Source organism: Neodiprion pinetum, chromosome 2, assembly GCF_021155775.2.
Source record: "Neodiprion pinetum isolate iyNeoPine1 chromosome 2, iyNeoPine1.2, whole genome shotgun sequence".
NCBI lineage: Eukaryota > Metazoa > Arthropoda > Insecta > Hymenoptera > Diprionidae > Neodiprion > Neodiprion pinetum.
Window position 1 is genome coordinate 26,180,917 of NC_060233.1, and position 27,966 is coordinate 26,208,882.

General features: G+C 41.9%; 2 protein-coding genes across 8 annotated transcripts in view; both read right to left on the reverse strand.

The window, feature by feature from the left end:
• Window positions 1-27,966, reverse strand: part of Lar (tyrosine-protein phosphatase Lar) — a 464,266-nt gene that overhangs the window by 82,095 nt on the left and 354,205 nt on the right. The window lies entirely within an intron of this gene.
• On the reverse strand, window positions 10,390-11,339 carry LOC138190475 (uncharacterized). The gene has a single exon (XM_069133711.1). The coding sequence runs from the start codon at window positions 11,326-11,328 to the stop codon at window positions 10,390-10,392; it is 939 nt and encodes a 312-aa protein (XP_068989812.1). The 5' UTR covers window positions 11,329-11,339.

Genomic DNA, 27,966 nt, shown 5'->3' on the forward strand with positions numbered 1-27,966 from the left:
AGACAAGCACTTCATAGAGTCTTGAGTTTATAGATTAATTATTTTTCACATGTACGAAAGCTTTTTAAACTTCTACAAATCAACTTTCATGGATCACTATCTCTAACGTGTCCCCGCATCGGAGCTCGAAACAATTACTGAACTGATTACTGAGGGAGAGTTGGTTGTATTTATAGGGAATGTAAGAGTGTTAGAATATTTCATCAACTTTATGCTTGTGCACTTTTCAAATACCTACAATGACCCCAATGCCGCTAGCAAACGAATTTGTCACTGGTACTTACAATGTTATCTATTATCTTCATGCTTACCTACATACTTCGGCATAAAAGATCGTGACGATTCTGAACAAGGTAACAGAGAGTCTCTGATAAGTTGGCGTGGAGAGTGAAAAGGTGGAATGCTAAAAGGTAGTGGGGACAAAAATTCTTGAACGTCATTAATGGAAGGTTGTGTACATTCGCAAGACACTCGAGGCAAGGTACAAGACTGTTTACTGTACTGTAAGCTTGCTTTTAAAATTTTATACGGTTTTATCGAAAGATAGCAGTATTGCAATTGGTTGATATTATAAACGAGGACACATCACTTTTAATGTGAAAGGAAATTAGTTTGCAGTTTCGAGTATAGGATAATAGCGATACTTCACACGTATGTATGTAAGTATCAAAGTAATTATGAAAGTGCGTCAGAAGAATGGAATCGTATCATGTGTGCGTGTGTGTGGGTATGTGAAATTTTACAAAATATACGAAAATTAGTCAATTCCTCCCCTTTGTGGTGGGGGCACTGCCTTAATGAGGGTGGGACGGAGCTAGGCCCCCAGCCAAACCGTAGACTAATTAATAATATCTCGGAGGCATATACCTGCTATAGTTCAATGCCTCGACACGAGACTGGTAACCTCGAGTACGGAGGTAGTGAGCGTGGTTGGCGGCGTATGTGGCCGCACAGATACCAGATAACACTGGTAGACTCCGGTATCCTCGATATTCGAACGCGGGGCGCGTAGGTATAGTTCGACAAATCGAATCGTCTGGAGGCCGGTTGACGCCCAATTGCGTGTCTAATTATTAATTGCGGGTATGCAATTATGCCGGGTGCGGGATACGCGGATGTGTATCCTCCTACGATCTGCTCGACGTCGAGTCTACGATGAACTTGCAAACGTGTGAGGGAGAAGCCATAGTTGCACGGTTACCTATTTATTTATGTTACTCAAACAATGCGCTGGCGATTCATTACCGAATGGGAATACAACGGTCTGCAAGGTTGACAGCTCCTGGAAGAAAGATAGAAACTTGACACGATTACTAGAGAACTTGAATGAATTATCATTAACTGGACACCGTACTTTGAGTACGGTTTATCCTTGGGTTTTGACGTTGAGTTGCCAGCGAAACATTCAGAGACTGCAAAATTTTTCGTTTCAGGTTACGAGTGACGGCCGTTTGTGATACTAACAGGGGATTGAAAGTAGCGCGGGAAACAAAGTTCGACAAGTAACAAGAAAGAGTAACAAGAGTCGGCGGCAGTAACACTTGGTGTCGTAGTATTGTTGTTTTAGTGAGTTGAATTTAACGACGTCACGTTACAAAATTGGCTATTTGTTATTGCCGGGTAACTAAGCGTAGTGGAAACTTTCAACCTCCACCACATCAACAACGCCGGGTTCGAACGTTGGAAACGATAGATTGCCTCGTAATTGGAGCGGTTCTACCACCAGAATTTTATTGTTTCTAATTAAGCGACGTCGGGATACCGAATTTAATATTACCAATCTCTGTTGCGACCAATCAGGACCAAAACCATATTCATAACGTCAGCAATAGCTGGGACTTTTGCAGCAAACAATCATGGGTACGTATAATAAAAAAAAAAATGTGGCGAAAAATGTCACCAACCTTCAGTTGAGGTCAAGCCAATGAAAATGTCATCATGACCATAAAAATGGTCAAAGCAACCAGACTTTGGATACATTAGGCCGTAAATCAATTTTAATGCCCTACATAGCCATACATGTATCAATATATTTTACTGTTAGCGTGTAATACATTATTTGCAATAAGTCATAGGTATAAATCGTTCTTAATGGCGTTCTGTTTAAAGGAAAGGTTTACGGAACGACAAACATGCGTGTAGAAATTTCGTCAGGGTTGAAACGAGTTTTGGTCCAATCGGTTCGATTTGCAGCGGAGCTCCCATTACGAGAAGGTATCAACCAGAATTTTAATCTGTCGCACAACGGATATTCATCAAGGTAGTCTATCAATCCTCAAGTCACCTCTAAGTGACCCGAATATGTTCATTCCGTCAATGCCTATCATTTTCACAAATTAAGGGAATACTATCATTCACATCTGACGAGATCCTGACGGGGCAGTGATAGAGCAACTTTGTCGCGAAAGCCATGGCTACTCCTGATCTAAAATTTAGCATTCTTCAGATCTTCTCGAACCGAGCAGCTACCTTTCTCTTTTCCTTTCGCCAGGGCAAAGAACCACGTCATTCCATCGGCAGCTATCTTCTTCCATATATGCGAAGGAATGCTGGGTCCGTGAAGACGTGAGGAATAATCGTTCGCCTAGCGTAAATCCTTCAGAGTGTAATCGGTTCTCGAGGTGATAAACGAGTCTCCTGGTACTCGTTCAGGGGTGTCGATGGGTAAGCGAGCACGGATTTGCTCGTGGAGTGGCGTTGGGAAGGCAGTTCTAGTCCCGGGTGGCGTTACGTTGCGTGGCCAGACTTCCAGGTTGACGTACGTAGCTATCCGTTAAAAGCAGCGAGGCAGCGAACGCGTCCCCGTAGGCGTCGGAAACGGGTAAACACTAGCTCACCTGGCATGTTTCGCTTCATTAGAGTCCACCAGGTCACGCGTGTCGCAAGTTTGCCGAGCCGGTGCATGAACCTTGCGTCAGAGACTGCCAGTGCAGAACTGCGTGGTGTTTATATACGTGCTCAAGGTGCCACGCATGCGCAGTCAATCTCAATTTAGAAGATGATAACATTCTGGTCGCAAACGACCCGAGAACCATGCTTCGGAATCTTCGAGGCGATCCTATCATCTCGGGACACTTTTTCCATGCAAATTCCGCAGGAGGTCAGACCCTTCAGTCCAGAAGTTAACGACACCTTGGATCATATCGGTTCAGAGAGGCACTTTTTTCTGCGCGGTAATAGTATGTAACCGATGATTATCGATAGTTTTGATATTTTTGAAACTCCTTCAGAATGAATTCTTTTGATGCCACAATTGACAGCCTATCTACATTATATGATTCGAGCCTTCGTACCAATTATGTTCCCTTAATGTATACTCTTATTGAAATGACTGTCATGAGCACTTATGCAATGCTGCTTGGTTTGTTCATCGGGGAACAGTGCCAAATTTTCAAATCAAACGAGGTATGGTACCCCGAAAGTGTTTTGGTCGCGAGTTCATGTGGGATAAAATACCGTACGGAGCTGAGCAGACTGTTGTCTACAAGTGTATCGGAATTTTTAAATAGGCTATTTGAATAAGTATTTAGCTGAATACAAAGCTGGTGAATATAGATGTGTAGATAAGCTGCGGTGTAGCCAAAAAAATAAGGTACGTACGTACGTGGAAATACGTACCATGAAAGGTTCGTGCTGGAATCTGAAGTCTCAAGATACGGGTGGTTCTCTGGCAATTACACTAATGGAGAGAGAAGGAGGAGAGGAGTTTGGCAGCACGGTTTGGGGTGGGTAAAAAGTGAGCAGTATTTGAAGGGGGCTCTCGTCTGCTCTGTGGTTATGTATTTCTGGTCGACGAGGTGGAAGGGTGGCTTCGGCTGTCCAGAATAAGAAGAGTATTAATGAATGAGACTTTCGCCGGGAGAAACGACCGAGGGCAGTTACATGGAAAAATTTCTGTAAAGAATATCGTTGCTACCGCTAATGAAAAGTATGCAGTGCTCGAGACTGTATCTTTAATCAGTCAGGAAAGGATCACGGATTCTATAACAGCAGCGTGAAGTGATATCTTACGTCTAAGTAGACTTCGGAGATCAAGGTACAGAATTGAATTCAACAAGATAAAGAGCACTTTGTCATATTTGAGAACAATCGCATATCGTTACGACGTCACGTGCTTACGTATCGGTGACCACTTGCCTTCCGTGGTTCCGTCGTTCGATTCCTTCCCCGTTTGCCGAAAAATATTCACAATAAAGGGGTGAAGCACGTATTCCTTTCGGCGAAGGTTGAAATACGGCATTCCCCTTGAATTTGTATGCTCGTAATGTGCGGGTTTAATCAGATAAATGCTACTACGCTCAGGAATTTTATTCACAGGACCTAGGATTGAATGCATTCCAGGGCGGTGCAGCAGTTATTCAATTCGTAGATACGACGGTGCAGACAGTGTGAGCTTTCAGTTATAACCGTGGTCGAAGATCGGTTTTTCGTCACGTGTAAATAATATCAATGTACCGTGAATAGATTTCTTCGTCAAATGGATTTGGAGCCGTAAAAAAATCCAATCACCGGGTAATTTTACCCGTTTTTAAGCTCGAAACCTGCAGGAATGTTCGCCTGGAACTACGGGTCGGCAACCTGGTGAATGAATAGCACCGTTCGCGAATTCTGATTGTGGTTATATGTGCATCAGAGGGGCCAACTTTCATAATATTCTCAGGCTCAGTTCCAGTAAACCTTTTATTCAATAAAAGTTGGAGAAATTTATCGGAGCTGTGTAACAGACTGAGCATTTCTACGCGCCTCTATACAGTGGCCATTGTGTCTGCAGCATTGTATTGCATTCACGCATTGAGCCTTCCTCACCCTCATTCCAGTTCACCACTCCAGAACCAGAGACAGACGGGCTCAGGGAAACACATTTTCGTTCAATAGGTGCACACTAGATATTTTCACGTATGTTGTTTCACTGGGAGCGCCAGGCTGTCCATAGATATACGAATACGTTCGGTCTTCGGGGAATCAATTAACAAACAGGTAAATTGATATTTATATTATATCCCAAGCCCAGCTATTGTTCGTAATGGAAAACAATGCAAGCTCACGGGGGATAAGATCATTGCAAACAAAACATTAAAAAAGTGAAGACGTGAAGAATATCACACTCTGATCCCAGTATCGAATAAAAAATCGTCACATCATACAGCTTATCGTTAACCTTGAATCTTCGATGTTTATGGAAACAGTCAATTTTGCCTGATTGTCGAATAACGTCAAAATTTGACTTGTGACTTTTATGTGTTAAATAAAAATGTTCCAAGAATTCAGTAAAGCATTGAAAGCGATTATTATATCGATAATTCGTAAATGTCCGCGAACTTTTGGTATGAAAGTATTTTTTATAGACCGCAAAAGACATTGACAGCTGCCAAGATGAAAACAGTCGAACAGTTCGGTTCTTCTTGTCGTTAGCTAAAATTGAATAAAAAACAACGCTCGATCAAAAGTCGGAAAAAAGCGGCAGAATATCTGACACTGTTCGGTCGACCGAATAGTCAGAGGTGCCCAGGCACGAACGGTCGCTGATACCTGAGCACAAGCGTAATGCTTATACGAAGTCGCCAGCGACTTTATTTACCACGATTATACTGCACGAAACAGTCAACACTCCCAGCGCAATTATATATAAATATAGATTCAATTCGGATGGTTCAAACGAAACAAGCAATCAATACAACCACATATATATAATGTCTCCTAATCGTAGATTTCTCCTCCGAAATAATTCATTGTGCAAAATATATTTGATATGATGAATATCCTATACACATTGTAAATTCATCATTTGCGAGGAGTTTTTTTCTCTGCGGTTCATACCTCAAGGATTTTCCTCTCTGAGCCATAATAAAACATAGAACTGATGGCTCAAAATGTGTGTTTATTTCATTTATTCCTATCCCCTAGATCCTTGTTTTCTAGAGTTGGAAATCGTGACCAATTTAAAAGAAATACGCGGCCTCGTTTTTATTAAAGAGGACGCGCCCCACGAAACCGACACTGTGCTCTAAGGTACGAAGAAGAGTCGGTGCAGTTTACGCATGTCTGACTTGAAAGGCGGAGGTACCTCCAAGTAGCACAATCAAGGTAAATGGGGTTGATAAAAAGGGAGAGCAGCAGTGGAACCCCATGCAAAGCACGACGAGATCCCCTCCTCAAGATGCTAATCTCGTACGGTGCCAACGGCAAAACAAGTTTGACCTAATCCGGGAGTAGAGTAAGCATGTACAGGATGAGAGGGATGAAGAGGGAAGGAGTCAGGCCGGCAGGCAGGTACAAATCTGTCAACTTTGACCAGGGATTCCTGAGTTCTCAGTTCTCGTTCGAGAGTTGTTATACGCGCGTAGCGGCTATGCCTCCACCCCCGCCCCTCCATCCCCGACGCCCAGCCCTCGAGCTTATAGTTTTAGGCTGTACAGTCGTCGGGTATAGATTCGAGGAAAGGTCGAACAACGTTGGGAATTCTCAGGCACGCGTACCTGTCATGATTCGCCAACCAATTAACCTGGTACCCAGGGCCACATCAGGCCGCCAGCACCGCCGTCCGGATTATAATTAGCCAATTTATAGTGGGTGCACTCGTACGCGAGGTGGCTCAGGATTGGGGGCGAAGGGAGCACGATTTAGATTAAAGGTCGTCCTCGTCGTCGTCGGCGTGTCTATCGTACAAAACGGCGCGGGAGAGGCGCGTTCTGCACGGTCTGGTCTGGGGGTTTCGTTCGTTCGGGACAAAGGAACCACCCGCGAGGATGATCGTAATCGAATATGATTATCTTGCCCCTTCATCAGCCCAACTCCTTTGCCGCTGCTTGGTTGTTCCGTTTCCCGTCGACGAACCGACCCGCTTACGGTAGATTCTATAAAGAAACCGACGTACAGGACACTCCGTCATGTTCTTATCATTTTTTCCTATCCGTTTAAAACATCGTTACACTGGAATATGTTTTCAAATATTTGCCGGGATATGACGGGATACTTTGAATTACTTATAACTCGTTTCCCAGAAGTACGTGCATGTTGAGTAAAGAGCCTTGTGAATTTACCTTTACGCGGACAGCAAAATACTTTGTTCAACTCTTGACGTAGTTAGCGAAATGACAAAACGTTTAATTTATTAATTGCCGTGGTTTTAATGGTTGTCGTGAGCTGAGAAGATCAATCCCGAGCTGAGTTCTCGCGGTTTTGTTTTAAATCGTACTGAAGACCTCCGGTACATTAGTTGTCTATTTTCGATTAAAAGTATGGGGCTTTTGAAGCTTTTACCGTCTCCTTTACATAGTTCTTCTCAACCGAACGGGCGTTCGAAGAATTTTACTTTTATTCTTTTATCAATAAAGGTAAGTATTTCGGAGTCGTTCATGGCTGAGCTGCTCCTGCACTATTTCAGTCGACCCATAAACGTGAAAGGTAGGTATAATAAAGAAGTGGTATAAACGTAAATACTTTATGACTAGAGTTTTCTTCGTATTTTCAACTATTTTGTTTAAATTGATGGGAAGAAACGGGGCAGAGGAGAGGTGTAATCGGGTCTCGTCTTACCGAAAAGGGTGTCGAATTAAAAAAATTAAAAATCAACCCACGGTCGAGCAACAAATTTGGAAAGGTACCAAATACGGCCATTAAAATCAATGCGTGCTCATTGATTTTGGGAAGGCCTTAGAGGTTTAAGGGTTCCTCTCGAGTCCCGCATAACCCTTGGAACCGAGTGACGGATGGGGCTAGGTTAGCCATCTACGGGAGGTCGTAGGGTTGATGGCGGTTCGGGGTGGTTTAACGTGGTTGGAGGCTACTTAATATGACCGATAGGCGCCGGCCTAACCTATCAAAGTACCCTACATCTCTATCCCTGCTGCTACACCGTCGCTATCGCATCCTCGCGCCCTTATAATGCATAGTCAGCGCTCTCCTCCCAGCTGCTTCGAGAGTTGAGAACTAAGGGTGGAACTTACGGAGAGCCACTTTCTACTCTACGACAACGCGAGCTGACGAATAGGTGTCCAGTTACCAGATCTACCCGATACCGATGCACTAGATACCCCCCCCCCCCCCCCCCCCCCCCCGCTCCCAGTTATCCGCGATACGCGCCGTTTCTTCATCCAGCTACGAGCGCAAAGTCCCCTTCGAAATAAATTTCGATCCGTTTTCTATCAGATATTTCAGCAAACGTCTGGGTGACAGGGTTACGTATACCTTGTAGTCAAGGCCACGGTTGATCCCGGTCCAGGCCCTAACATTATTCACAGGATATTAATGGATAATTTTATTGGGTTAGCACTGGTTGTCACGTCCCTTGTTACTTGACATCGGCAAGGCTGCGCTCATTTCGAATCAAAAATCACCAGGAACTGGACAATTTTCTCGCACAGCATTGATGCATTGGAGTCACAGGCTGCCTTTTATCGATCGTCAGGTGTGTAAGTAGAAAGCTTTTGGACCGAGAATGAATCGGTGGAAATTGGTGGCTATAAAAATGTTACTCGGCGTTACTTCGAAGCGGAGCATGGAATCGCACTTAAGTCAGGTTGTATTCGTGTCTAGCCGATGGGTCGTCTCGATTTTGCAGAAAATTTCTGAGCACTCGCAACGATTTATACATTTTCATCTACCGTGCATTTGCCGCGACTACCAACAAAGGAAAGTTAACGGCCTTCTCAACGGGCGTGGACTGACCCCCTGCGAAGTATCAGAATCAGCGTGATTTAAATCAAAGAGGATGACGCAGCTTCAGAACCAGAGATCTGCCCTGCGAACAATGTCTGTTGATGGGGGGCCATCGTTCAGCAAAACGACGCTCATCATATTTTCATTAGTATAACAGTTGAACGGGGAGGAAGAGAAAGAGAAGAAAAAAGGAGAGAAAGAAAGCGAGAAGGCGGTCAGGTCAGGTTGAAAATTACGAAAAATCGATTAGCTCAAATCGTGCCACGAGTTCGCATGATGGTTCATTTGCTTCTGATAAGTTTCTGCGGTGAGCTGTCAACTTCCCTATCTTTTATATTTGCCTTTTCGACGGATGAGAATCAGATGGTAAAATTCACCGATTTGTTTCAAGAAGCGCCGGTTGTTCTTCGAAAACTGCGATAAGAGGAACGAGTGGAAGGAGAATCAACGGCTATTTAGCAAAATTAGGGACATTGATTAAAATAGCGTCTTTCCAGAAATTCAACCACGTTAATTAACTGCTCTTTTGCCAGTGGTAACTTAGAAATTTCATTAATTCAAACTTCTTCATCACTCATCTGCCGTAGCGGGCGCGAATACGTATCGTTTCGTATTCTTGAAGGGGCCTCGTTAATCTCTCGCGGGAGACTGAAATGTATTGTCAGAGTTTTATTTCGCTGCATGTTTCACTGATTTGTGAATATTTACTTGACGGGACAAAATGTCTGCTGGAAATCTGACGAATTCAACCGTCTTAAACTCAAAAAATGTACAAAAATATTCGAGTATAATTGAATATGAAGAACAAAGAAAAGACTTAGCAGTTATTTCCAGAGAATACGAGATTCCAGGTTCAATAAATCGACCCCTAATGGGAATCACATGCTCCAATTATCTTTCATGCTACGCAATACACGTATATGGGACAATAAGTATGGAAAGTACAAAAAATGTATGCGAATATAGGTCTTTACATTAATCTCAGTGATTGAATATTATAATAATAAACATGATTCTGGTTAATATATATAAAAGATTAGGCACGCCTATTTTGCAAAAGCTTAATTTGTCAATCACGACCTCCGTTAAACTTGAGATTAAACTTTATCAGAAATTGAAGGAAATTAGTTTTCAGGTTAAGTCAACGATGGCACCGAATTTTCAGCAATTCAAAAATTATGAATTGCTTTCAAAGAACTTGGCTGCTAACGTGATTTGCAAAAGAGGTAAGATTTTTCGAACACTATTTAAGAGAAAAATTATCCGACAAAGATATAATTATAGGATCAAACGAACTTACCTGTAAGTGAAGTTCGATCTTAATTGTATTTTGCGCCTCTTCCGAAGAGATCAGAATGTAGTGCCCCTACTATGCACCGATGTCGCCACAATCTTTATAGTTCAAGTTTTTTATTCCGGTCCTATTCCATGTATATTCCGGTACGCAACTCATTTATTCAAAGTGCTGCCGTAACCCTCAGGGTTTCTAATATCTAATTAGAAAATCTAATTAAAAAAAAAGGGAAAACCTGTTGGGTGGGACTGATCTCTTCGGAAGAGGCGCTACATACAATTAAGATCGAACTTCACTTACAGGTAAGTTCGTTTGATCCTATAATTGTATTTTGCGCCTCTTCCTCAAGATCACAATGTAGTTATTCAAAGTTCGTTACGGCAGATATTCCATGACTCAGAAATTCGATATCCTTATATATTTATTTTTCAAACGTGTTATACAAAGCTTCTATCCAAAATGGCTTTTGCAAACATGCCTTTACTCCCTACAACACGACGGTCGTAGAACCTAGAGAAGGTCCCCGAACGTTCTGTCCAGCCGGCGGCTTTTCTAATAGCATCTATATTGACCTCATTGTTTTTCGCGGACGAAGTTGATGCATGACGAGTGCTGTAAGCATCAAATACGTCTGTATCTATCCTGCTTTCCATAAGGGTCTTTTTTATCCATTTGCTCAATGTCTGGGTCGATACCCCCTTGTGTGGTTTTTTCAGAGCTACAAACAGTCGAGTTTCCTTTCCTCGTAAATCTTTCGTCTCGTTTAAGTACGATTCCAGCACCGATGCTGCGCAAATATATTTTTTCTCGATATAAAAATGGATACTCAAAACTGGCTGTGCTTTGTTCATTTTCGAAGTCTTTAACCGCGCCGGAATTTTAATTTCGATCAACCCCGTTGATTTTTCTATATTCCGAATATCGATTGACGCGAGTGTCTGCATACGCTGCGCTGTGGCTAGTGCCAACAATGTAACCAGCTTGAGGGTGAGTCTTTCTAACGACATTTTTTCGTTCGGTCCCCATTGCTCAACGTGGTTTAAAACAAGTTGTGGGTCCCACGTTGATTCGTATTTGGGCTTCGTCGGTCTGAGATTCGCGATGCCCTTGAAAAGTCTCCGTACTCTGGCGTCTTCTCCGAACTTGGGCCCCCGCAACAGCGCAATCGCGGATCGGCAGCTGTTCAGTGCGCCATAAGAAGCGCCCTTCTCAAATTCGGCAGACAAAAATCTTATTATTTGTGATGTGTCACATTTGTACGGATCTATGCCCTCTCCATGGCAAAATGACCACCACTTTTTTAGACGGCTGTCATATTGTCTGAGTGATGAATCCGACAACGAGGAGAGCATAATAGAAAGTGCTTCCTCCGGCATGCTTCTCCTCTTCAGCGCTTCCCGGATAGCCGTCCTGCAACCAGGGTAATCCTCTTCCAGATCGGGTGCGGTTGTCTATCGAGAGAGCGCAAAAGGTTGACGTTCGGTTTAAAATAAATTGGTTCGCAATCCAAGATGGCAGTGAAGACGGGGAACCAAACCTGAGCTGGCCAATACGGTACAATTACGATACCTCTAGCACGGTCGTCTCTAAATTTTCTTAGAACGCGTAAAATTATTGCGAACGGCGGAAATGCATAACAAAACCATCGGCTCCAATCTACCGTGAATGCATCCACCGCAACTGAGCCTGGGTCTCGCGACCAAGAAATATATAGCCTACATTTCGCATTTGTTCTTGTTGCAAATGAACCTATTTCCGGCTCCCCCCATCTAACTTGAATCTCGCGAAAAGCCGAATTCGATAAAGTATATTCTGTTTCTGGCTCAAGTCGTCTCGATTCGAAGTCAGCTTCATAATTGTCCCGAGACGAAATATATGATGCGAAAATGTAAATATTTCTTCTCTCGCACCATTTCCAAATTGTTTTTGCTAGCCTACTCAACACGGGAAATTGAATGCCGCCTATCTTATTGATATATGCAATCGCGGTAGTATTATCGATTCTCAATAATATATCGCAGTCTTTTAGGTTCTTCGCGAAACATTTTAAGGCAAACATGGCCGCCAATAATTCTAAATAATTAATGTGGTGAGCTTGTTCTTCTTGGCTCCAGTGACCATGCGTTCGGTTACCTTCACAACACGCCCCCCAACCGGAGCGCAACGCGTCAGAGGAAATTTCGTGAGCTACTTTAAACGGCGTTATCGAACGCACTGCTTTGCGAATGTGAATTTTCCACCACTCAAAATCTGCCTGTAAATCGTCTGAGAGATACATGCGCGCCTCAAAATTTCCGTGATTCGTCCCGAAAGCCAAGAATTTTGCTCGCTCAAAATTTTTCATGCGAACCCATCCGTACTTCAATGCTGAGCAACACGAACCTAGTGTTCCGATTAATTCCGCAAATTCTCGGATTGTACAGCGGCTCATCCTACTAAATTTTTCAATATTTTGTGCAATCTTGACAACTTTTTCTTCCGGAAGCCTGATATCCAATCTTTCGAAATCGTAAATGAACCCGAGAAATTTACGTCTCGTCGAGGGAATTACGTGACTCTTTTTTTCGTTAATAACAAAACCTAACTTTTCAAATAACCGTTTCGTTATATCAGTATTTCTCAAAAATTCCTCATATGAGTCCCCCAGAATCAATAGATCGTCTAAGTATATTACCGATAGTAATCCACGCTCTCTGAGATGCAACACTGCCGGCTTAATTAATTTTGTAAACGTGTACGGAGCTCTGGTTCAGCCCGAAGGCATACACGTAAATTGATACAGTTTCCCTTCGAAAATAAACCGTAAAAATTTTCGATCAGATTTCGCAATCGGAATTAGATAATATGCGTCCTTTAAGTCAATAGTCGTCATAAAACATCCGCGAGTTATCATTTGCTTTACCGTTTGTCCGTCTTCTAATTTAAAATGCTCCGTAGCTATAAATTCGTTTAGCTGTTTTAAATTTAATATAAAACGGTGAGAACCATCCGGTTTTGGCACGAGGAAAATATTTGAGATGAATTGTCCGGTCCCCGACTGACACTTTTGTATCGCGCCTTTCCCCGACAACGTTACGATTTGTTCTCGCATTACCTTCCTTTCTTGATCCGACCACCGAGGCTCGGCAGGTGGTGTGTGTTGGTCTACCTTTGATGTAAAAGGTATTCTATAGCCTGTGATCCAGCTCAGGATGGTTTCGTCCGAGGTTACTTCGAGCCAGCTTCGTTTAAAAAAAGCTAACCGACCGGCCAATTTACATACGTTTAATTGTTTTTCTTCAGAGGCAGACGGTCTTTCTGCTGATAACTCCTCCCCCGTGACGTGGACTTGCTGCCTCGGTTGTTGCGACTGTAATTGTTGTAAGTTTGCTTGTACCCGCCCCCCCTCGAATAAGTATTCGGCTGATACTGGTGTTGTTGAGACGGGCCCCTCGAGTTTTTTGAATTTTTTCCTTGATCCGGCTGTAAAACTTGAGCAGCTTTTATTTTTTCGCTAAGTTCCTTCCCAAACAGCCAGTCGCTCGATGACAAATCTTTCAGCGTCTCTTTGAACGGTGCCTTAATGTTTTTCAGAAATAGACTCTTCCGGATCGATGTTTCGTCGTGTTGCAGGTCCGCTAGGAGTTTTGCAACGCCGTTAAGGGGTTCTAAATATTGCTTCTTATCGCTAAGATTCGATTTGATTAGCAGATCTATAACCTTCCCCACCCCGGCGAGCGAAGCAGCGACCTTTTCTTGTTTTTCGACAATTCTTTCGTTTCTTTTTACGACTGTACTATCCAAGGCTGCCTTAACCTCCAAATTCAATTTGGGAGGATCGATGAAGACACAATTCTGCGGAGGTGAAATCTTTTTCAAAAACCCTTTCCGTTCCTCCGCCGGGAGACCCTTCTCGATTTTCTCACTTTTGAAAAAAGTACATATAAAAAAATCTATAAAGGTAGCATTTTGTCAAGAAAAAGAATTTTATTCAGTAAAAAGTACGCGTGTGCAAAGGCCAATGTTTTTACTAGAGAAAATTAGCTTCTGGAAAAAAATGGCAGCTACAGCCTCATTTAATTCATCTCTTCAATTTAAAAACAAATCGGATAGCGGAGTAGCGACACTGTGATACACATCGCTGGTGCAGGAGGCAGGAAATGTTAATTCCGTATATACGCGCGTTTTTACTTTCCGTGGATCTCTATTAGCCCCGAGCCTCTCTTCCTCCATTTCACCCTCATGATCCAGTACTTTTTCGTCCTTTTTTCCGTTTCATTCTTGCGAGGGATTTCCGACGACGACTTAGCCGTAGGTATACGCTGCGAGTCTGATTTCACCTCGGGGTCTCTGGCACTTTGGCATAGAATTGTTTCAAAGTATGAATTTTAACACGTCGAAGTTGGGAGCCGCCCTTTTTTACGGGGTATCCCCCGCATCTCTCTGTCGCCTTTCTCCAACTTCTTTAATTCCGGCGCAAGACCCTCCGGAAGCTTCGCTCGGCACCAAACTCGCCCCCCACGGTTAAGGGTTGTGATTATTTCTTCAATTATATAAGAGGGGATGATCATTCCACCCGTTTCTCATGGGCGAGATGCGGCGGAAGTTTTCGAGGCTTCTCTGCCGCCGCGAGACTGAGGAGCCAATATATAATTCTTGTAATTTCTGAATCTCCTCCGGATCTCGTTCTCCCTCGCACCATCATCTCACGCGAGACGATAAGACGCTCCCTAACTTTCCGCCCCCCGTACATACCAACTAACACATCTTGTAGACACGATTCGTACGACGATGATTATCAGTTTTGAGATTTCGTTTACGTAGCTCATCCCCTTTCGGGTGACAAACTGAAGAGTAAGTGATTGATTATATATACTCATGTAACTCGACAATTTTGCCTGATCTTTATGGTGAAAATTGATACGCGTGCTTCGCACCGGTGTTTGTTTGTTCATTTTTGGTCTCAGTTCATAATCTTGCCGATAATTCCCTCCAGCACATTCGTATAAAATTCCATATTTCGTGATATTCAGCTTAAATTATACAGTACTTGAGGAAAATATCTAATCATCTTCCAAATTGAAGAAACTTTGTACAAAAAAAAAGACGTTTCGAAGTTTTTATCCCGATAATGCGGCCAGATTCAGTCATGGCGAATGTCATCCTACACTGTATTGGAGGCATATATATATATATATATATGTTTGAAACATCGGGAAAACGTTTAAAAAATGTTTTATCAATTGAGCATTTTTTAGAGTTCATTGGGACCAAGTAATGGCATGAAACTCATTTAGATCAGGATTTTCGGTTTTTATCATGAGTTTGAACGAATTGTTCATTTAATTTGAATAGAACGTTTCAACCCCAAAAATCGAACCAAGCTCTACTTTCAATTATTGCTTGTATTCGTTCACGAGACTCTTATACACCACAAGATAAAATTCGAGAGAAAACTAAACATGAATCAGGTGTAGATTGGGATTGTGGAAAACGTCCAACACTCATTTTCTGTAGAATACTCTCACGGCTGCAGTCACAACAGGTAATACGGCCCCTGCTCATGTCGCTCGGCTGCTTCACGATGTTTCACAGCTTCTTCTTCCAGTTTGCGACATCGGGCCGCATGTTTCTGCATTGCTTCTTCTTCTTGTCGGCGAAGCGTATATCGCCAATGCTCATCAGGTAGCCGATGCTGCTCCAGAGCACGCCAATGCTGCTGGTCTTGTTGCTGCTCCTCTTCTGAACGACGGTCGTCATCTTGCCGGAGACTATATTCGTGTAGCGAGATCCCCTTCGGGGGGTCTACTGAAACGTCCATTATGAATGTGATACAGGAGAACAGCAACTGGTACGTGGTTACTCCGCAAGTGTTCGTCACAAACTGAGCTGTTCGACTCGTTATCGTACTATACCGTTGCGCTAGCGGAAATAATGATTGCGTCATCCGTTCTCGAAACACAATTATCTACCGAGCGGGCGAAAAGAACAAATGTACTTGGCCAGGCTTTTTCCCCGTCAAGGGGATTATGACGTGCACCGTCGTTTACTTTTGTAAACATCGAACTTTTGATACACAACTAGTGCACACTCGACTAGTTCGGTTTTCTGTCACCAGGCATCATAGCGTCATTGGCCAGATCCCATCGTTTAAACACGGCGAATGGATATAGTGTCGGTATTTATAGTGTGGTTGATCAGAGAAATCTTCATTCGAGCTGCCCAGCGTTTCTCCGATACGGTGAATTTTCTTAACTCAGTGTTTTCTTCAAGCTCTACATATAATACGAAAAGACTTCGTGCCGGAGTGGTCGCACCATGGAGCTACCGATAAGACCGCGGCGCACGTGACTCTCCAACGCCGCATGGAGCTCCTGGTCACACAATAGATTGAGATGCAGCGACTGTGCTATCTTTGAAGAAAAAACCATGTATTTCTACTCAGGCGTATCAACAGTAGCTTCAGCCCGTTACAGAGCACGTTGCAACATACAAAAAGTTGAGCTCGCAACAGATTTTTAAACTTTGTATAATGCAAGCCTGAAAGCCTGTTGCACATAGCAACGCGCGTGTAGACATTTTTTTCAATTAATTAACCACACATGACGCACACGCGCTGAACTTTCGTGAAATTCTGAATAATATTATTGAGGACAACCACTAAGATTGATACCGAGCGATACGGTTACCGTTATTCTCATTTCACAACGGAACTATATTTTTACATTTTCCTTATCGTCCGGCTGAAATGTAAATTCCACCGAGATTTACAAAATCACATACCAATCACCCCGTGTAGTTATTGTAATATCCCGAGATGAGGTATTTGGTATCGTTTGGTTGCTGTGGTCACAGAATAAGAGAAGTGACTACGGTTTTCACCAAGATGACAGAGGTTTCATAATGTTTGTGCAACATCACATAACATTGTGTCTCAAGCATCGCTTCACATTACAGTACACAGAGAACCCATCAGACGTTCATACTTGCTGCCTCAAGCAAAGGACATGTCTAACGTCACTATCATTGCTGAGTACCGGCATGACGACGGATCGTAACAAAGACACTGTCACGTCATGTTCAGTTATGACCTACGTCAAGCTTGTGTACGTGTACGACACATGAACACACACACGCACACGCATACAAGGAAAACGTGTTATGATTTCAGTAAATGTCAGGAACGTTTTGAGATAAAGTAATGTGTGTAGCAGAGGTCTGAGAGCAGGTGAGCCTGGCTCAGGTATGGAAGATTGCTGACGTTGACACTAGCCCTAGGATCGACGTTACGTTACTAGAAGTCAAAGTTTTGCGCCAAGGTGTTCGTTAGCTCTGCAGCGTTTATCTTCCTATCTTTCTGCAACACCTGAGAGTCCTATTTTGCAGAGATTCATGCCTAGACCTTATCCAGAAGCGTGCCAGGAGGCTGGCGACCATCGTTTGTGGTGAAAAAATTCAACTGCATTCTGAGCCAAATGCATCCCAATGCATCAGGTTGACATTGCAATGTCGAAATTCCTATTCTCACCAGATGGTGCATCTAGGAATTATGCACCGTACGTTACTGTGTTCCAAACTGTACGTTCTAAATGTACGACGCTGTCAGATTTCAAGATTTCTCTACAATTAATGAAAAAAATATTGAGCTAGGAGCTAAACATAAATTTTCTACTCCACTTACAGTTGAATTTTTCTCCACCCATTCCATTTCTTAATCCCCTTGGGCATGTTGGCACGAGGACCACGCGTGTATTCGTGGGTTTGGTATACGACGCGATGGGCGGAGTCGGGATGGCAAAGTGGTTGCTTCGCGTACAGAGAGCGACGACCAATCATGTGGAAAATTCAGTTTTCCTTGAAATTAAACGTGCAGGAGTGGCTGCAGAGCGGCTGAGAACAGGGTAGCGAAAGCCTTTACCGTATACACATTATACATGCGCGAAAAGGGGAAACTGGTAGCAGCTACACATCAGGGGATGCAACATGTTTTCAGCCGCGGGTGGTTAGGGAATTTTTTGAAGGAAGGACGAAATGGTCACGTATCGCCAATAACGCAATGCTTATCAAGTGACGATTCGGCTAAAGTATGGACAGCTATCATCAGATATAGTGACGTCACATTCTCCACTTTTTCTCTGAAATAAAGATATGGATACGGGTCGAAATTCAGAATTCTTGAAGCTCAGATTCACGGTTACATCGAACTATCGTAACTTCAAATGGTCGAAGCTCTGGATGATAGTGATGTTTACACATGCCGTGAAGCTTTCGCAGCATATGTGAAGGTTGGTAACGTTCGGAGTTTCAATATCTAAAAATTCGAAGTGTAGAGCATTCGAGGTTTTTTGACTATTCAGACTGTCAATCATTTGGAATTTTCACCGGTTGTAGCTATGACCATTCGAGGTTTTGACAATATAGAGTTTTGACCACTCGTTGGACGTAACGGTTAGTCTGAACCGTGTTGATTCTAAATTTTTACCCACACTCCCAACGTTTTGCAGGCACGGTCCAGCTGACTATCTCACCTTCGTTTCGATGTGGCCAATCATTTTTAACTTATCCATACTGCAGAATTCGTACGTATTGCAAGCGGTTCACGGTCATGGCGAAGGAACGATTAGACGTTCGTATTGAGCTTCGTGCACCGCGATACCTATTAACGATTGAAAAATGGTTTGGAGTTGGCTCTCGTCATTTTTCATCCCTTTTCGGTACGTCTAATATCGCTGCAGTTTGTCTGAACCCCGCTGACGCGGGAGATTCCGATCCTCCTGCTGGAGATCTTCGAAGAGAGGAGAGTGAGCGGAGAAGATTCAACCCTTAAGAAATTAGATATGTCTCCCGCTCCGTGCCCTTAACGCAAGGTTAAGTTGTTGAGTGTTCAGACCGGGAGATTAAAGTGCTCCGATGTCCATAGGGATGGGTAAGAGCAGCCTCCGGGGAATTCTAATGACCGGTTTTTTCTCTCTCTCTCTCTCCTTGCTGTCTTTCAATTCACTTCTTCCTTATTTCTTCCGCATTCTCATTCTTCTCCTCTGTGAGGTAGTACATTAGAGGTCGGTTAGTCGGTCTGAGCTGCCGGATGTAACCGTCTCATTGTCAAACTTGTCCCGCAAGTTTCCCGCTGCTGTAATCCCTCTCCACTTTCTTCAACTATTCATCCCCTCGAGCCACTATTTCCCAAGCTGCGGGTGGAAGAAACTAACAGGTGAGCACTCCAATTAGAGAAAGACCATAAACAGCGCGTTTCAAAAAAATAATAGCCGGAATACAGAGCCGCTTAACGTTTCACGGCCTCGTTACACGAGAAGGGTAATGTAAGCAGATCCTGATCCATCCGTGTTTACGGCGTGTGCTCCAGCCCTACATCCAGAAACCGACCGCCTCTCTGGCCTGCGGGCCAGGAGATACCTGGTCTCCCAGCGGGGCGGTGTCTTAGAATTAAGATGGTGGGTATTAAGATGATACGTGGGAGATATACCCGGCAACTTAGCACTTAACAGATGCTTTAAAGTTACGTGTTATCGAGAGGGGAGCTTGCCGGGCGAGATGGCGACGACCGGGCACATGAACACACCGGAAAGCGCCGCTTCTTCTTCCCTTCCATCCTCCTGCTCTTCCTCCTCCTTCTTGTTCTCGTTCACGGAGGGTCGGTCGAATCTGCTGAGTATCCCCGGCCGTCCCCGCTCCTTGACGGTGAAAGGGTCGGCTGCGGGCCTCCCTAGTTGACTCGAAGATTTTTATTGAGGGGCTTAAGGCGACGCCCGTAGAAAGTTGCCAGATCCAATTACAATCCGATACTAATTTTGATCCCTGTAGCAGCGCTCCTCCTGCACAAGATGACGTCACGTCTTGTTTGTACGGCGCAAATTACCGGAGACAGATGGTGAACCCATTTTATACATCCGGCATATCGACGCTCACGGTTCTTGGATATTTCATATCTGGACATGTGTTTTGCTCTCGAAACTATCCATCATTAAACGCTGCAGAATATCTGCGAGGAACGTCAATTGCAGACTCTTTCTTGTTTTTTGGATATTACCCTTACAATGGAAAAGCGCGGAAAAAAAATGTGGGAAACGTGGGTTCGAAATTCGCGGAAATTGGCTAACGAAGTGGCATAAGTTATGCAAATCTGGCCAATTTTTTTTTACTTTGGATGAGGAGGAACAAATTTTGTGAAAAGCACCGAAGTTGTGACGTGGTGGCGAATATCTTGGAGGTACGCGCTTATGAATTTTCAACAATGGAACAAGCAGACTGCTGTATCATGTATGCTCACTTTAATGTAGAATTACAATGCAGGTAGTTGATCACGTTTGCAACACAAATTGCACGCCACTTGAAGAGCAGCTGGTTTATGTGTAACATAATCCGTTCACAGAATGTCACGTTGCAAATAAGACACGTCACCGAATGGAAAAAACGAAAGCTCACCCACAAAATAGAATTTGAAAATAGAAATTTTTCCTGACAATTTTGAGATGTAACTGGACGAAGATTTAGTTTCAATGATTCGCAGCATATAATAGTAGCGGGCTAGCTTTATTTCAAATGCTAAATGTGGCGTGTCTTACCCTGGCGTTATAACTGGGTACGTGTTTATTTGAACGTCTCTCTGAATATAAACGTCATTTTTACTGGCTCTTGCAAATCCGTTTATCTCGCAAACCAGGGCAGATACATATTTTTTGTGCTCATCGGCTCTCGTAAAAAGCGGGGGGGAACGTATCGATCTTGGCCGATGCGTTTGTCGTTGGTGTCATATTTACATCGGGATTCGTCAAGTGCGCGAGAAGTCACCGTGCGATATGATTTCCCGCCGTTTCCGATCTCGTTTGCCGTAGTCGTTCGAAAGGGCAGGGGTGTCGAAATTTGAGAATAGAATACGAAAACGCCGACAAAACAGCCGAAATGGAGCATGAAATCATAAAGCGACTCTATAGGGTCTCGTGGATCGCGGATGGCGGTTCCATTGACTTCTCTGTATAGGCTTCCCACCACCTCTGACAAACCCAAAAACCTGGGGGTGTAACCAGCCGCCCTTGCTCCCGGTTTCAACCTGCCCCCTTTCTTCCACCCTTTCTCAACCGCTTCCAGAGGACCAAATAGCCTTTTGTTAAATGCCAGCATTATCCCCAATAACCTGAAAAGGTTCAATTTGTCCCATTTCCCCGAGACCATCGAGTGCGCCTGCTTTCACAGAGCGTGACAGAAGTCTCACCGTCCCATATAATTTCTCCGCTTCTCAACGTCTCAGTTTACCAGTTTGTCTTCCTTACGCGACTTTTTGTTATCATTCCAGAATCATGGCACCGTAATATCCTGGAACCAAGTACGTTGAAGTATACATCAACACGTTTATTCTGGCCCGTTGATCACGCGACGTGTCTACTTTCAACCTCTATTTTTTATTATTATAATTGAATATACATATATAATAATATTATTATATATTAGAGTGTTTCAAAAAAAACTGACTATTTTTTTTTTTTTTGAAGAACATTGAAAAATCTTCCGAGTGTCCCTCAAAAATGACCTCGGTGAAATATGAGCTCTTAATATTGATATTTAGAGGTGGCGATTCTCACTTTTCTATTTCCCATTTAACATGGGAAAAATTTTTTTTTAAATATAGAATTTTATTGCTCGAAAACGAATGGGTGTGAAGATATAAACAAAACATATTCTTGTAGGAAATTTTACGCTCTACAAAAAAGGTTTAAATAAAGATTTGCGTAAGATAAGTCGTTTCGGAGTTATCAGGCCTCAAACATCGAACCGTTTGAAATAATGATGTTATTAATTTATAAATGCTACAAAACTGACTCATATCGTTGATTAATGAAATTTATTAATTAACATTTCATTGGAAGTCTATAGTCCTAATTTTAAAATCAATAATATTGTGTATTTAAGTGATATGATATATATTCCGAGATGTGCAAGTCGATGTATATATATATCGACTTGCACATCTCGGAAAGCTCCACTCCCACCATCTTTAACGACGGAAAGTTGTGGAGTGGAGACTCGAACGTACAAAAAAATTACTCGCTAATGAGTGATTATATACATCCAATTTCAGAATTTGAAGAGGTCATCGAACATTATGCAAAATAAGATGGTTAATTTACACATTAAAAAAATATAGTTTAGACGCCTATAGACTATAATTTGGTATTTAATACTGAATTTGTGAATCGACTGCAAAAATCTTTCTTGGGTACATCACACTTCGCGCTTGATTCAATCTACTTGACTAATGTTTAGATGATGTTTTACTCTTATTTTGGTAATATCGAAATATTGGCGAATGAGCACTACCAATAAAATAAAAATTATGTGTATACGCGGTCAGTGACCATATTCTTGACGATCATTGTCGTTCGCTTTGTAAAAAAAACTTTGAAGAATTTTTGTTTCTAATCCCGTAAGAAAAATACCAAGTCGACAGGAATTTTCCTGCTCGAAGTTTTCGATCGGGAGTTTCATCGCGAAGAGTGAAAAATCGCGCTCTGCAATATTGTGCAGTGTGCTCGGCGTGCCAAAGTGCAGGTGCAGAGAGAAGCGCGAAGGAATGAAAACAAGATAAAAATATCTGTCGTGAACTCTGATTAAAAGCTAATCTGAAGAAAAAAGAACGCCGAGTTCGCGAGACAGGGAGAGAGAGAGAGAGGGAGAGGGTAAAAGTTGGCGCCGCAAGGCACTGCGGGGCGGACGTCTGTAGCGTTTGCAAAGTCGCGGCTCGAGAGAAGAAGTAGGGGGAGGCGGAAGGGTGAATTTAATTTGGCCCAAAAAAGCAGTGCTTTAATTAGTAATTAATTGGCACATAAATTAGCCGTGAATTTTCACCCCGCCAACTTTTTTTCCACTATGTATATACGCGATAAGAACGCGAGAGCGCGACAACTATTTTAGTAATTTAACTTTGCGCCGCACCCTTCTCCTCTTCGAGGCTTACTCTATATCGCCCTCCAAGTACCCGGTACTCAGAGAGGATCTCTCAACGATAAACCAGCGATCTTCCGGCGTTATAACGCGCACGTTTCAGACCCCATAAGCAAATACCCGTCGATCCGTTTATCCGTCCATTTTCAACGATCTCTTATAAAAACGACGAATAGCGACGAACTGCACGGTTCTCAGAGAAATTCGAAGCGTCTGGAATATAAGTATGTATAAACGATGTACAGAATTGGGATATTGAGTATATTCTCAAAAGCGCGGTAAATTTACATAAATTTTCTATCGCCTTTCATTTTATTCCACGGATTTATTGAAAGTAAACTAAGAATTATTTTATTGCAAATTGCGGAACGTATAACCGATCGAAGATTGGAACTGGGTGGAAAATATACACTCTACCGTCAGCTTTCGTTGGAGGTTATCGAACCGCGAAATGATCTGCGATTTGAACAAATGAAAAGACAAATATTCATTAAGAAACAGAAGGCATAGATTCAAAATTAGCTAACGTCAATATCTCAATGCTGATTGATTTTTATTATACCCAATTATACTTGCTTACAAAACACCTTTTTTCGCATCGCAGATGCTTTTCCCTAAACGTATAATGACAAAAAAATTTTAGCTCAAAGCGGCTCCTTGTCTGTTTTTTTCAAAACTGTGAGAGTTATTCTCTAAAAAGAAAAGTGGGGAATCGGAATAATGGAATAAACGTCGTTGACGTAGGAAGACAGTGAGAAATGCAGTTGATCTAAACTACAAATTTGGCCAATTCAAATAATGAATTTGCTTCAACGAAGAAGTTCCAAGTGTAAAGTGAAGAATGCAGGAGATGAGAAATGAATCGGCGAAAAGAGATTGTCGTAAGATATTGAGCAAAATGGGGAATATCAGACCTGCGGATCACGGATTCTGCTCAAACCTCTAGGGGTCTTTCTTTGGGCCAAAATATGGAGCTTCTGACGCGTAATTCCATGCTAATAAAGTAATTTGGCCTTTCTTCGCTCCGATTAAAACTGATTAGGTACATAAGCAGTTTGATGAATGCAATGCCGTAACAACCGAAACCTGTTGTGTATTTCGCCTTAAATATTCACTTTCGTTCACTTCTGTTGGAGTTCCGATAACGGGATTTCATAGATTCAAATGTCAACGGATATAATATAACTTCAGAGCCATAGTGAAGTATAAACTGCCAATTTTCGACAACCTGATCACTTGTTAATTGGGCCGACGAAACGAGCCTGAGAAGTTTCAACAGAATCTGTGATATCGATGTCTGATACTCTTGTAAGTCGAAATTCTTGCGATATTTCTCCGGCGCCGGTGACTTCTGATAATTTCGAGTGTGGAGTTGGAGCACGAGTATAAAAAGAGAAGTGGAACAATTTTTTTTCGTTTTTTATTTATTCATTGCGAACGTTGAATCTCTGACGAGGTTTTTATCATTTTATTTTATTTATTTTTGACAGGGTATATTGTATGAGACGGGGTATAGTTGATGCGCTTCTAGCGATCAAAGATGAACTATAGATTCTAAAACTGCAGACCAACTTATCCGCAAGGATAACGTCATCGGTATTGTAAGTTTAATATAGCCAAATATAAAAACGACGAGTTTAAGGGCAATTCCATATTTTTTCAGATTAAAACAAAATTGATATTCTTCGTACTTTTAATTGTAGGATTAGTCAGGAGAATTTCGAGTGTGGACATCTCTGAATCTTTCACACAACAGTCAACAACAGTCAATAGTCAATAAGAACAATTGATATTGTCAGTTATTTGTGATTTAACGTTTCTGCAACATCAATTCCAAGGATTCGTCGATTCTTTTTTGAACTGTCTTTTCGCATTAGTTATTTTTCATCACGGTTGTTTTTTTTTTTTTTTTTCTCTTCAACTTAAACGAGGATGAGAAGTCGTTAGTGAGAAGGTATAAGTAGTCCTTTTACCAACAGCGCTGAGTACGAGCAGAGAGAGCAAAGTATAATGGAATATTTTCAGTTCGAGTGATTATACCTCGTTACTCGCAAAGTATCAAGCGGAGGTGAAGAGGAGGAGGGAAATAATTTGGCGACTCGGGGCGCTTTTGATGGTTATAAATTTAATTGGTGGTAATAATGGAAAGGATTCAAATATTTGCCAGAGCCTTTCTACCGGTTCAGCAGATACAGACGGAGGTAATCTGGGTAAGGAATCATGAAAGCGGAGAACTCGACCCTCGTCTTTTAAAAATCTTTCTAACGTAAAGTCGTTGATGAGTGCTCTTGAAATGTATTGCAAAATTTTTGTTTTTTTACACTCGCAAGCTAGTCAGCAACGTTCGAAAATGTTTTTCTACTTTAAATGTCGATTGAGGAAGTCGACTAGCAATTTTCCGCTACTGCCTGAACTTGCTGCTCCTTTGACAGCTAAATGGTGGGACGTTTTCACCAACCTAAAAACGCTTTTCGTCCCTCCTTTTCCCTAATCTCCCCAGTTACTTCCCTGGGCAAACACTTCGCTGTTCGCTGAATTGTTTCTAATTAAAATGTATATCAGCCCTGTTAAGTTTTGTCACCGAACCGTTATCGCGCCTCAAGTTTTACGCTGTGTACACAAGCGCTTTTGGATATTCAAAGAAAGAGAAAAAGACAGAAAGGGAGAGGGTGAAAAGGTTATTAAAACAAAACAGGAACCCTGGGAATTGCTGATAGCAAGTACCTTTTTTATGGGGTCTCATTAACAGAGCACTTACTCTGAGATGTAGTTATGTGATGCTCATACTGAACGTATCTCGTTCCGAAGGTTTTGCGTAAGTCCGTTGCATACATACGCGTGTTGAAATTTGACACAGATAATTTTAAATAACAGTAACAAATGAACAGTTTCACAAATTTTACTGGTTTTGTGCTGTATTTGAAAGCAAGAGACTTTCTGAATTACAAAATTTCACCGTGTAAAAGAATGAGAGTAAAATTTTTTCCTTCTAACGAACATACGGTCTATTTCTTAGGTCAAAAAAAAAAAAAACTGAAGAGTATCTTGTATCTTGTAAAAGAGCTTTTTTATACCGCGTGGCTTTTCGTGGTTCCCTAAAAATATTGTTCACTTTACCCAACCATTGAATGTATTCATAACTTGGAGCGATCGTTCCGCAGAACAGTAATAACCCGGGGTGTAATTATTTCGACTAATTTCGACTTAAGAAGGAGCTGGCAATCAGCAGGGAGGTTGTAACAACCGTTTATTGCGAGAAGTATTTTATATTTTTCGTTGGGGAAAGTGAAGTAGTTAGTAGAAAAGAGGATGCCGTACTTTTGAGGGTGTTGAACCTTTTGTCTTTTGTTGAGAAACGTTGATCTTTTCTTCTTAAATAGTGTATCTTGACTTCATCTGTCACGGTTTAAAGTTTGGAAAAGATAACTTGCTTTCGAAGCTTGCCGTCAAGTACAAAGGTGAGATTGAAAAACGAGTAATTGCAACGTTATTCTTTTATTAGCTCTACAATTTTGATACAAGGAATTTCACACTCAATGGACAATTTTTCATTCCGTTTTCTCAATTTCTCTGGAGTAATGGAGGAAGCATGTATCTTATGATCCCTAAGTTGAGGAAATATCAGCGCCCGTCTTAAATCGCTCAAGGCTTGATGTTCAACGTCATTCAATTTTCTAACATATCTGTTTTAGTTTACGATTGTAAACAGCAGTGAGACATTGAATTGCTCAACGATTATTACAGGCACCAAGCCTAGGTACGATTTGTGACGATGTATCCTGTTCAAAATAAATAGTGAGAATATAAGGTCTCAGCGGATAAGTGAAGCAGTAGGCTTACATTTGAAGGAGAACGGTCTAATTTATATCTGTGCGAAACTATAAATTCCAAAAGTTTAATCTCACAAAATTAATCAACAGCCCGTTTAATTCGACGCTCAACGTGAAAAAAAAAGGAAAAAGAACGGGAAAATCATTTTGAACACTCTAACTAGCAAATAATAATATCAATTATCGATGTCCATTCAATACACGACGTCATTAAAACGCTCTAGTCTCTCATATATATTTTAATTGTTATTGTTTTATTGCTTCATATTTCTCTCTATTTACAATACTTGTCGTTTTTTGTTAAAATTTAATTATAGTTTTATTTATACACTCTCTGCTGTCTATTTATATTTCATATTTAGAACTATCAAGCCAAGTTTGTTAGCTTGCGACGAGTAGGAACGATTCAGTTTATGTTATATTACAAACTTTATGGTATGACTCGTTAATAATCAGCTAAATAAATGAAAAATCGGTTTTTCTTGACACTGTCTCAAACTATCTCGTGCATTTTTCTTATTGATTATCAAAACCTTACAAATTTAGTTCTCTCTTCACGATCTGGTCGCTGAATTATTTGATAAAATACATATACACGAACACTTGGTCCAACAAATTGTACATCAAGTGGCGATTACTATTTTTATTAGTCACACCCCTGTATCTTCAATTATTTATATCTTACGATTAAAGTGATCGATCAAACGGTGTTTATTAATCGAAAGCTCAGACGGTATAGAAAAAGACAGTATTTGCGGAATGATTATAAAAAAAAGAGATATGTCTTCATTTTGAAAATTGTCAAAATGTGACTTCTCCCTGGTTATCCCATACCCATTGCGCCTCTTGGTGGTTAAGATTTTTTTGCGATATCTAGAGCTATGCAGCCATTCGATTAATGGGATTTATTTCCTTCATAACTGTTTGGTCTGTACTTTTTATTACTAGCTCTTTTGGTCGAACTATTGACAAGTGAATCTTAAGCTGAGCATAGACACTAGATTTCCGAATGTTCGCAGTAAATCTGGCTTCAGTTTGAGTAGAAAACTGGACACCGGAAGAAAACAAGCGAGAAAATAGAGAATAGATACGTACGCGTATAAAAGATACGCCTCGAACGTTGACTCATTTGTAAAATTATTATGATTTCCTGAAAATTTGCGGTTTGAATTAATCGAAATTGTAGCAAACAAGCAAGCTGGATCCACTTCGTACCGTCTGTGCGGTGATCGGAAAGTGGCAGGACCT

Excerpts from the sequence above, each read along its gene's own strand:
- LOC138190475 (XM_069133711.1), bottom strand. The coding sequence starts at position 11,328 with ATGCCGGAGGAAGCACTTTCTATTATGCTCTCCTCGTTGTCGGATTCA.